This window comes from Watersipora subatra, chromosome 7 (genome assembly GCF_963576615.1).
Source record: "Watersipora subatra chromosome 7, tzWatSuba1.1, whole genome shotgun sequence".
NCBI classification, from domain to species: domain Eukaryota; kingdom Metazoa; phylum Bryozoa; class Gymnolaemata; order Cheilostomatida; family Watersiporidae; genus Watersipora; species Watersipora subatra.
Window position 1 is genome coordinate 48,649,638 of NC_088714.1, and position 12,879 is coordinate 48,662,516.

General features: G+C 34.8%; 1 protein-coding gene across 1 annotated transcript in view; it reads left to right on the forward strand.

The window, feature by feature from the left end:
• LOC137399548 (L-asparaginase-like) overlaps positions 1 to 12,879 on the forward strand; it is a 31,537-nt gene that overhangs the window by 2,795 nt on the left and 15,863 nt on the right. The window contains exons 2-4 of the mRNA XM_068085712.1: positions 8,198 to 8,365; positions 9,893 to 10,037; positions 11,756 to 11,873. Coding sequence (XP_067941813.1) covers positions 8,221 to 8,365; positions 9,893 to 10,037; positions 11,756 to 11,873 — 408 coding nt within the window. The 5' untranslated portion in view covers positions 8,198 to 8,220. The remainder of the gene's footprint in view (positions 1 to 8,197; positions 8,366 to 9,892; positions 10,038 to 11,755; positions 11,874 to 12,879) is intronic.

Below are 12,879 nucleotides of genomic sequence, written 5' to 3' on the forward strand. Positions count from 1 at the left end.
GACCTAAGGCTAAATGAGAATTATGACGCCACATTTTGAGTACCTGAACCAAGTGTTTTTCTTTCCAGGACGTACTTTTGACACCCCGTTTTTCATAGTTCTATTATTCTTTGTGTATTGAATATAGGCTCATTCGAAAGCCAAGACTTTGATGTATTGAAATATATAATTAAAAAATTATGTAATTTATGTGCTTTAAACACCCTGTAACAAGCTACGGGCAATGTTAAATAGCTTGTTTACCTTTCATAAAAGACAGATTATTTTGAAGGCTGAAATTAGATAATAATGGGTTTTAAAACACTCATCTCTATTATTCTAAATCGGACTAAACATCCCCAACTTCCATTCCTAAAAAGCTAGCATACGTCACATGTTTGTGGGCGGAGCTTGTTGTGTCGATTGTGTTGTTTTCGAGATCGATATCGAAATGATGTAAAAAAGCCTTCATGACTTTAAAAGTTAAGGGACCAATCTTTATTTTGAGTACAAAATCCGGAATCAGCGTGTCTGATATAGCTAAAAACACAATGAAAGCTGTTCGTGGCAATTATGGTTTAATTATTGTTTTTATTAATGTGCTGTTTATGAAAATTATTTATTAGTCAATTTATTCATTCGTTTGAAAAAATTTAATATTTGTTATATTGTAATAATTATTGTTTATTTGTTAACTTTCACTAGTAGCAAACGTAAAATGAATGTTGTGAATACCAAATAAATTGATAATAATTACAACAATCAATCGTTCAGTTAATAGATAGTTTGAGATACACAAAAAAATGGAAAGCTTAGGATAGGCAATAATAATTAAAGAAAATGCTCTCTCTCTCATTCATTTACTACATTTAGACTCCTTCATTCATCTCGTATTTATTATAGCACAATAATTACCTAAATAAATAATAAACTGCTTACCACTGCAGGCACTGCTACATCTGAAGAAAAGGTGGCATCATTGCTGGCGCTAGTCCTATCAGTAGTGTCCACCATATCTATAATATGAATAAAATAATATTGTAAAAAAGATTGGTTGTTGTTGCTAGTAAGTTGAAAAATATATTTATTAAATATTAAACTAATTAGTAAAATCAAACTTATCTAGGGAGAAAGATCTTTCCAACAAACCACAAAACTGAGAACAACTGGACCAGTGAACTAGGTTTAACTTACTACTCAGTCCTGACTCACTCTTTAGTGATAAATTGAGACAACTGCATAAGACGAAACCTTATGCTTGAATGAGATGTAGATACAGTCGTTCGCATGACAATCAAAACGACATAGCTGAATTTGTTTTCAGTGCACAGGTAAACTATAGAACTATACTATATCATAATGTGGTATATAAATAATAATACTATATATTATCAACAAAGCTAAAACATGAGCGATGATATCGAGGTTTATGAAAATATCAAACGTGTGCAGCTAGCTCGCCTTACTGGACTGTACTTTTGATTAACTGATTGGTTTAATGGGATATCGCTGTCCATGATGGATTTTCTGTCAACGCAGTAATAAATACTAATCATAGACATACTCAGATAATAATAATAAAGAGAAGCATTGACTTGAGTCTTTTTGCATATTAAGAAATTGAAAATCGAGTCAATTCGTCTATGATGACACTAAGTAATCGATTTAATTCTATTTCTACTGGTAGGATGAGCCAAGTCATTTCAATACGGCAGTAAGTAAAAGATACAAAAGAATCGATTCAACTCTATTTGTTGGTAAATTTAGCCTGAAGGCTTGCTCAAGCATGCATGTTAACTCAAGTGTCCATCTCTGTTATTTGCTGACCAGAAATTCACTCTATTTTTTATAAATCAAAAAGCCTAACACTAAATGTTTAAGCAATAACCAATACCAGAAATAGATTTTCTGCAACCATCTGCATACTGATGCTTTCAACACACTATTCTTTTATGCATATATTTGCTATAACACAAGTATTGACATGTCATCATGGTGTACAGAAGGAACCTTATATATTTCTCTAAAATTATAAGTGTTAAACGCAGATGTAGACAAAAAATGTTTATATGAGAGTGTTATAGAATATAATTTAAGGTAACAGAAATCAGATATAAAAGCTATGAGTTCTTTTATTTGCATTGCTTCAACTCTAAAGCACCTTATTTTCAGTTTGTCAGCCTAGTGCAGGTCCCAGGTATAGAGTTTTTGCAGAAAGTCCGCATACATGCAGTTTTGAAGCCAACATTATTAGAACTGACAGCATTTTGGCTGCAAAAATACGTAGTGCATCCCAATTTAAAATTACCTTTCATTTTTAGAGTGCTGGATAAATAACAAAACTCAAACTAGTCTCAACAAAAACTCGTATTCAGTTGCAGAGGGAGAGATATCCCCTTGGACTACTTGAAAGATATAGGCCGTGGGCAAGGCAGTTTATCATGCATTTCCGTTGGCACCTATCTTCGGTGGCAATTTATGCAGTGATTTAGATTAATTTTGGTATAGAGAATTCAAAACTGAAAAGTTGCTGCAACTGCCATTTCCACTTCTACGAGAAATTTGATAAAAATGATATTTTAGGACTTATCTCCCCTGTAAATAAAATTCCTTCCGTAGAAGCATCAGATTTGCAACTTTTTATCATAATCATTTTGCAGTAATTTAGGATGTCATTGGTGAAGTCAAAATTCATCTTCTATGTATCTATGTATTTTCTAACATTCCATATCTTATGATTATTACACGCACATGTAAACTATATACATGTATATACGTATATGTACATGTGTATAATATAATTGTATGATTTAATACCTTTATTCTCCAAAAAAATTCAAAACACTATAATTATGTTTTATAACTTGACTCTGATGAATCATAGAAAATAATGAGAACGCTGCAAGAAGCGTGAACATGGTGATTATTATTAGCATTATTATTAGTAGCTAATATAAACAATCTTACGAGCTAAGATATTTCAAAATATTGCATAACCTAACCATTTGTTCAATATGTTGAGTTCTTAGTCATTATCTTCACTATCGGCATTCTCTGCTACTCCTGCTTCAGTTTTGTTTTAGTTCATGCATGTGCAAAGCTTTGTGTAAGGCAGCTTTGCCATGATACTGGCACATCAGTTCCCTCGCATCTGGATTTTTCACACTCCCACGGAACTGCTTGTAGAATATCAAGTGGTTTCTTACCTAGTATCCACCAATGTAAAGAAAAGAATGGTGCATTGGCAAGTTGCGTTGTTGTCTCTTTCCATATACATGTAGGTAGCTGCTACATAATTGGCACAGTGCACATGTTTTTTCACCGATTTAAGGGAGGGACTGACTGGCTTAGACCTAGACACAAAAAGCCTGTTCCTTAGTCAGTTGAAGTTTGTGTCATTTTTCTGGGTGCTATCTTCTTGGCCATGGAGTCTGCATGTGTATGACTCACAGAGAGAATATAGTTGCTCTGAAAATTAAGTTATTCTTAGAGTCCTTTCATTGCCTACTGAAAGATGACTTCTGTTTTGATGAGTTTCCTATGACTCTTTTCCCTTTGCCTGCAAAGGATGAAACTGCATCACAGCTAGGGAAACCGTGCAAACCTATAAGATTTTCACATTGGCAGTTTGTCTCCGAGCTTAGAAGCCTTAGTAGCTCTATTCTGGCAATAGTCTTCGATCACAAACTCTACACAAGCAGCCTTTTACTTCTTAGCATGAGCAATAAGAACATCAAGAATGGTATCAGCAAATTGATGGAATGTTGTAGGAATGGCACTGGCAGGCAGGGCTTGGATAAGCGCCATGGCATCCATAAGGATGGCCCCACATCCTCAATAGCTTGGAGTGATTGCATTTATGGTAGTTTGATCATGTCTTCTATAGATATGAACAATGAATGCAAACATCACTTTCTTGTTGCTTCCAGACTTTGCAGAGGCTGTTCAGTTGGATTTCTTCACAGCTTTATTACTAAAATGAAGATAGCTGTAGTTTCTTATCACCTTTTGCTTCACTCACTTCCCTTGATTCTATTCTTGCAATAGTTGTTGATCACAAAATCTACACAAGCAGCCTTGTACTTCTTAGTATGAGTAATAAGCACATCAAGAATGGCATCAGCAAGTTGAAGGAATGGCACTAGCGAACAGGGCTTGAATAAGCGCCATAGCATCCACAAGGATGGCCGCATACCTTTCATAGCTCGGAGTCACTTCATTTATGGTAGTTGGATCATGTCTGCTATTGATATGAACTAGTCCTCTGAAAAAGTTTCTTACTTAGTTGCCTTCTGGAAACCTGGGCTGTCATATACAAAAACTACAGTTAGAGGCACAGCTCTCTGCTTGTTCCTGTACAGAAAAGGTTCCAAGACACCATGGGTAAATGGTGAACAAAATTCTTAATTAATTCTGTTGAGGCAAGATTGATCAATATTTCCACCACTTACGCAGCTGTGTATCGAGCATGACCCAGATATATTCGTCATAACACTTGTTATGAGAGGCCATCTCTAAAGCAATCGCATATTGATCAAAGTTCTATAAAGCACACGTTCTTCCTGTTTGATGGTAGTAGCATTCTTCAATTAATCTGCATATGTAAGCAGGTGTTTGCCTGAAACCATGTTTGAACATGCTGATGGGAGTTTAAATCAGTTGTGGGGGCCATAGTTGCTTGTGGGGTGATGTGATGCCAATCATTGGTGTTGTACCAGTACAAGTCGGACTGCAAAAAAACAATACAGGGTACTGCTTATCAATTATTTAATCATAGTCAAAGCAACTGAAGAAATCATATCTTAGGTTAATTTACAGGATAGATGGACATACTAGCAGACAAAGTTTTGGCCACATGAAGGACAGCTTTGCAAGTAGTTGTTTGTGTGAGTAGTACCACACCTTATTTTCATAAGTCATGCATATATGCTTAAATGTAGGTCTTGATGCAGATAAGTGGACAGCAGAATTGGATTTTGTGATTTTCTTTGGTGGCTCATTTTTATCTTGACAAGGTGTATCATGAGTAGCAGGTTTCCGACTCTCTTCATGTAGCTAAATGAATGCCAGGTCAACATTGACTGTGGAAATCACTATCACATAGTTAGCATAGACCAATAAACTAGAGTGAATACATGCATGATTTGTCCATTGGATAAACAAGGGCAAGACTAAAAGTTAATGCTTTGCTGGATTGAAATTTAGTTTATTTTTCAATCTGAATACAAGCATCTTGATCAGTAGCCACCACTAAGCCTACTGGTTTCTACAGATTACAATGTCAGCATTCCTTCCATCTTAATCATGATTATTGATTATGTAATTAAATGATATAATAATTATTTTAGAGAATAATTATAAGTTCCGTTATCTCACCTTAAATGTTTGAGTGGTAAAGTATCACTAGTCTAAAAAAATGCTCACTCACTTCACTATGTTTTCTCCTAGCAAGCTCAATTTTGCTGTTGTTAGTCAGTTTCTGATAGCATGTTCTGTGAATCGAGGAGCCCCTGCAGACGAGTTGAAGGCATACACCATTAGAAAGAGACCTTTCAGGCTCTTTAAAAAGTGTTTTTCTAGCTTTCTAAAAAGTGACTAAGTGTTTAACCTGTATGCTTAGTCAATGTTTATCAAATTAAGTTCTTGAGATCCATGTATGTGGGCTACACAAGTCATGTCAAGCTCAAATCATGAACGCACTTATCCTGTATCTTATTATTTTCTATGATTCATCAGTGTCCGATTATAAAACATAATTTTAGTGTTTTGAATTTTTTTTTGTAAAATAAAGCTATTAAACCATACAATAATATACACATATACGTATATACATTTATATAATTTACATGTGTGTGTAACAATCACAGGATATGGAATGTTCGATAATAGATAGAAGATAAATTTTGACTTTACCACTGACATCCTAAATCACTGCAAAATAATTATGCTAAAAAGTTGCAAATCTGATGCTTCTATGGACGGAATCTTATTTACAGGGGAGATAAATCCTAAAATATAATTTTATCAAATTTCTCATCGAAGTAGGACTGGCGGCTGCGGCAACTCTCCAGTTTTGAATTCTCCATACCGAAATTAGTCTAAATCACTGCAGAAATTGCCACTGAAAAGAGGTGCCCACGGAACATCATTTCTAGAGCTCTTTTTGCCTGCTCGACCCACAGCCTAATAAGGTTTTGTGTTGCTCTGGAAAATTTTATTTACATTACAAATAATGTTTTATTTGGGAAAAGCGTCAGGGAGTCATCTGTCATAGTCAATGGTTTCTTAGTCTAAGCTCTCAGTGGGGTTACTGCAAGTAATAGCATGGGGCTTGGCAACATTTTGGTTCATGTAGGCCATGCCTATACACTATTTTTGGACCAGGAAGGCTGCAAGCATTTATGGTGTTTGTACTGGGCATCTAATGAACAATTGTAGTCTCCCAGCTTCTAGTAAATATTTGCAATACAATTAAGTTTTCTCAACATTTCAATTTCTTAATCTACACATATATTTCTCAATATTAGTACGTGTGTCGTTCCAGCTATAGCTATTAAATCTTGGAATTGAATTTCCGCGTTCTGATGGATTTGAACTCACGAGGAATGCATCTGCAAGTTTCTTATCCAGGCGTGTTATAAAGTCATTATCCTGTATAGATATCCTGTATTATCCTGGATAGCTAGTCTATTATCCTGTATTGTTCTACGTATATAATTACGGTCTATAATTCTGTTATTATCCTGCATAGCTGTTACTATTTTGTGCTCAGTTGCTGTTTAGTCAGTCAAATATACACCCATACACATCCTGATATACGATGCCCCTGTTAAGAAACATTTTTAGTAAGGTTCAATTACTATATCTAGTGTCAAGGCCAATTCTTCTCACGCGGACAATTATATTGCCTCCGTAAGAAGAGCCTCGACATTCTCTTTCCGTTCGATCAGACAAGGAGAGTACGATATCTCATTTTTACATTTGTACCTGTATCGAGAGGTACCAGTATCGAGAGGTACCAGAATCGTTGTAGTCAAAGTTTTGATGGACTACTTCTGGTGGAACAGTAACCTTTTTTATACACACACATCTATGCAAGAATTGTTATTATTAATTCAACATATTCAGGCTTTTATTTTGCTTTTTCAGTTAGTATTAATTGCACCATTACCAAATCATCTTTTTTTGTAATTGTAACAAAACAGACTTAATTTAGCAATTACTTGCTAATTATTTCACATTTCCATCTAAACCTTTTTATAGTTGTTTTATTTGTTTTAATTTATTTCAACTACACAAAACATTTTTTTCATGATATGAAGTTTGAAAGTTAAAATGGCCAATGTTGTTATATGTTGAATACAAATCAATTTTCTGTGCAAAGACTTTTTTATTACTCGGGTAACGCCGGGTAATACAGCTAATCATAGATAAAGTAGTGCTTTTTTTAACTGCAGAACTGATATTTTGACTGTGACACAGCAACTAAAGATTAGTGTTTTGGTTTGTTGACATCTACGTGATGCAGACATAGGCACATCAATTACGGCAATGAATATCATTTAATATCCATTCTAATGAAAATAGTATATAAGTCAACATGAAGTGGCATTCAAACATAGCACGAACTGAATCCATGCAGCTGACATCCAGGTCTTAGGTCAAACAACAGATTAAAATGTAAGATAAGAAATAAGAAAGAAATAATATAAAAGAAATATTTTTTGTCACAGTTTTAGCTCTTATTCAGAAGTGCTGTTTGCTGTAGACAGTATTGATATTTACTCACATCTTCATTCTACTTTTAATTTACACGTCTAAAGGGTTCTTCTACTAGTGCAAACTTTATGGATTTATTGACAGAAAAGTCTCAAAGCTGTGGATACTGAAATTGGCAAGTAGATAGCTATGACTGTTAATGTTTCTGCTACTCCATTTGAAATCCTGTCAAGTTTAGGTTCAATTATATTAGTACCATCCAGTATTTTCATAGCCATTTACACCGCAAATCTATAGGAATGGATTAACAATTTTCTAGTTCTCTGTCATCAATCATAGTTAGCGCATGCCATTTTAAATCTTATTAAGATTTTCTAAATTCCTTACACGGGTGGTAATAAAAATCAACCATAGAACTCATTGGGTAACCTTGCATGTCATGTGATATAATCAAAAGATAAGATATCATCAGGTGTTGATAAAGTATCTATGATTCCAGAGCAAATGATTGACTGAGGGAGTATGGCTACGTTTGCTGAGAGGCTTCATGAGGATGAGGCAAGAGCTAAAGATGGGGATACAAAGTCTTTGGAGGAAATACAGTTTGGACTGGTTCTGGTTATCTACACTGGTGGCACTATTGGCATGAAGTTGAATTCTGATGGAGGTATGTAGGTCTACTATTTAAACTGGGTTCTTTGTGGTTGTTTCCACTTTTTAAAGATCACATATAGGCTTGCTTGCTGTGTACATGATAGTAAGTATCTATTTACATGCATCAAAAGTTTTTTATAATGGACTTGTCGGTTTAAACTACTATTTTTGTGCCTTTAAAGTTACTATATTGAACCTACATTGTACCTGTAATTTATCTGTAGGTAATATCTGTTAAATATTTTAAAGCTTAATATTTTAAAATTACTTTTGGTAGTGTTTCAGTTTTTATAGTTTATATGTACAACTATGCTGTTTCATACAACTATGTGAAGTAGTTTTGTACAAACTAACCATTTCTCATAAGGTTTGATGTTGCTCTAAGGGTTTGTGTTTTACAGAATCTGCAAGTCCACATGCTACTGTTTAAGCTCTTCTGTTCATGATTGCATTTAGCATGCAGCTGTATCTATAAACACCCACAATAAATAATCTTGTAGTGTTGTGACAGTTTTTCTTCCTCCTGTATCACTGTCTCTACTGTTTCATAATGCTAACCCGTGTATACCTCATATGATATTGAACATAATTTGGTTCTGTAGCATATTAATTATACATATGATACTGAATATTAAAAGTGGTAAACAGTTTTACCACTTTTCATGATTGCTGATACTTTTTTGAACATCTATATAAATATTAATAATACATCATAAATAAAACCAAGTTGCTCAGAATCCTGGTAATAAATATATAATTGCAACACGAAAGTCGTTAGAAACAACTAATACATTCAACTAGCCAAACAAGGAGACATTTTTGGCTAAATTTTTGCTGAAAGGTTGACTTGCAACAAAATTTACATATCAGTAATTTGGTATCAAAAGATTCACCTGTTGTGTTGTCGGGGCAAAATAATTATGTGGAATTGTGATTACAAGCTCTTAAAAGCTCAAAAACGAACAGTTATTCGCAGCCATCACGAAAATGTCGTAGTTGGAATCTCGCTTCACAAATATACTTCACTCATTCAATAAAACTATGTCTATTGTCCTTGTGTGTCTATTTCATCATCATTGTAAATGACGGAATCACTGCAGCGGAATGCCAACCTACGGCATTTTTGTGATGGCTGCGATTAACTGTTCGTTTTTTAGCTTTTAGGAGCTTGTAATCACATTTCCACATATTTTGCATCTGCAACACAGCATAGTGTAACATGGTGAACCTTTTAATACCAAATAACTATAATGTGAATTTTGTTGCAAGTCAACCTTTAACTGAGTTTTTGCCAGATATTTTCAAATTTTGACTGATATCGGATTAAGGTCTGTCGATTAACCTTTGGCCTTCAGAATGCAGCTACCTGTCTGTATTTCTTCCCATTTGTTTTGATTTTTTCTGTGGAAGTTGTATTAATGTGGCTCTGTTGCTGCTTCATTTGACATCTAGGTAGTAATAGCTCTATTAAAAATTCAGATCACAGCTTTTCATGACATTCAGGTGATAGTTTCATGCAAATGATCATTCTGTTACTTAGTGTATGTGAGTGAGAAGGACGTCCTCCACAGCTGGTTATCATCACAGCCAATGTTTCATGACCCTGTCTATGCTGAGAATGTCCAAAAGATTTCTGTGGATCATCCTGTCGTACACAGCTTCAGATGTCCTCCCCTTTACATGCCGTACGTCTGGATTAGTCTCAATGTTGAAGTCTTTTGTGTGTTTGTTTTTTATTCCTTGGTTCATGCAATTGAAAAATTAAGAAAATTAGTTTTTCAAGTTTTTTTCATACATTTCTGTAAGATTATGGTTGTTCTGTTGAGTAGATTCACAGTGTAACTAACTAGTTGGTGATTATCTAGTCTAGAAGCAGATGTTCTAAACTAACAGTACATGTCTCGCTGAGGACTGTTTGGGTGGTCCATGTGCCATGTCGGGCTTTTGGGGTGGTTCATGTATCACTGAGGACTGTCTGGGTGTTCTATGTACCACATAGAATTTCTTGAGTGGTTCATGAATCACTGCAGACTGTCTGGGTGGTCCATGTACTACATAGCACTTCCTGGGTGGTCCATGCATCTCTCCAGATGTTTTGAGGAGTGGTTAATTTATCACTGCAGATTTTTGGGTGGTTTATTTATCAGAAAAGACCTTCTGGGAATCTTTGACTCACCAATGACTTTGTGGGTAGTCCATGTATTACTGCAGATACGCTGGGTGTTTTATGTATCACTTATGACTCTTTGGGTGCTTCAAATATCACCAAAGGCTTTCCGGGTGGTCCATGTATCACTGAGTGCTTTTTGGGTCATCCATGAGAAAGTATATTTCAGTTAGAATAGAATTTTATCTAGCGCTAATTTTGTATAACTTTTTAAATTTTGTTTTCATAAAATATTTTTTCAAATCAAAATGCATATTGTGCATACTTACTCGATATTAGTGATGACCTGAAACAAGCAGAGAGCTTCTGTTCTAGAGTTTATCCTAAGATCTCTTAAGACACGCTGTTACTGTAATTATAACCTTATCATAATACCTCAACATAATATTTAATATAACATATATTCGTGACAAAGGCTATTAGCACTTGGAACTTTGTCGTATTTGGTAAGGATAAATGCCTCTAACCAGCTAGTGAAACTACTCTGCTTTGAGTGTTAGTAGCTAAAGGACTACTGATTGACACCCATAAATGCATTCACCGGATTGTGCAGTTGCTAAAGTTATTTCTGTTACTTATTTCGGCTCTGACCAGACATGTTAGTGTATTTACTGAACCCCTTTGTTGGAAAACTACAAATCTCATTACAACATAGCTACTCATTATGAATGTAGTCAATAACTATTAATTATATATTATATTAATCCTCTTTTTGTCCTGATTTCAAATATGTAAACCAAACAGTTGTAATGTTATGTTTATGAATGATTATGTAGGCTAAATTCTGAACATTTTATTTTTAATGCTTGAAGATAACATTCTGTACAGATACTTGTACAATCATACCACCTAAATTTTTATTTCCTTCTTTCATATCATATGCATTTGTACATTCAAGTATACGTATATTAAAGTTATTGGTATAAGAAGGTTTTTATAACCACAATTGCACGCAATAAATTACAACAAATCCTATACATGCTGAATCGAGAAGATTTAGATGAGAATTATTTACGTTTCCAAAAAAGGAACATGGAGTATAAGGAATATGGCACAAGTTTGATTGTTTCTTGAAAAGCATAATTTGAGGTAGTGAGAGTTAGCATAAAGGGCAATTATTAAATACTGTATATAGGAAATAGTATTGTCAGATAAGTTAGTGTTTGATGGATGTAATTTATGACTTCATCTGATAGGAATACATGTATATATTCTCATGTATTGTTGATGTTGCAGGGTGGTCAGTGGAAAAGACACGAAACATTTGAAGTATGTGGTCGATGAGTACCAGCACCTCATAGATAGTGCTAATGTCGATGCAGACTCCATGCTTCAAATTGCTCTGGATATCAAGGTACCCTCCCACTTCTTCTGTAAAACTAAGTTAAATTGAGATAAATATGTGCATATACTGCTTAATCTGTTACTTTGACTACATCCAGCCCACCTTTTTTAAACCGGTGTTGACGATGACCTTAGCACTAACAGCAATCATCAGCTAGTCTGTTATGTATAACCTCGATCTCCCCATGTCTCACTTGGTGATTGCATGTAATTGGATGCCGTCATACAACTATTATCTTGTATATTCAGATTTTGTTTAGGCAGGAGTACCTTGACAGCTTAGGCTTAAAACACTTTTGCCTTAACATTAGACCACTAAATTTTCCTGTCTATGTTGCTGTCATTGATTTTGCTTATTGATCAAGGACAAAGCTAAAATACGGTGACCTTTTAAAGGCTTTGATCAGAAGGAAATGATTCAATAGCTGTGTTTACTTACCTCATCATTAGCAAATAGCTGACTGTGCAGACTTCTGGTTGGTTGCTTATTTTCGTATAAATGTTGGTTTGTACGGCCTCAGCTTTTGTACGGCATTAATCTTGCGTTTTCTATTCTCTTGACTTTTGTGGAGGGACAGTGATAATGATATAAAGAGTGTACAGATGCTGTATATCCTTAGGCCATCCCAGCTGCTGGACAGTTACATGAATTAGAGATAGAGGCAGGTCCTACAGGAATGAATGTTTTAGGATTTAATACCAACAAATGTTTGATGTCTTGTTAGAAATAGTGTGAAACAGTAAAAGAGCATTTAAATATGGGTGAGACTTTTGCTTTTTATATGTTATCTACATCTGTAGTCTTGCGGTAGCTTCTTTTTCCATGACCCTATTTTTTGAGGTGTTGCCACAAGGTTAGACCTACTGGCCAGACACAATTGGCTAGTATTGACCTGGATGTATCTTTCGATCAGCAACATTTTGCAAAGTGTCTGGGATTCATCATTATTTGCATTCGGAGTTGTTAAAGTAACTATATATTGCTATCTCAGCGACAATTCACACCTAATAATAGA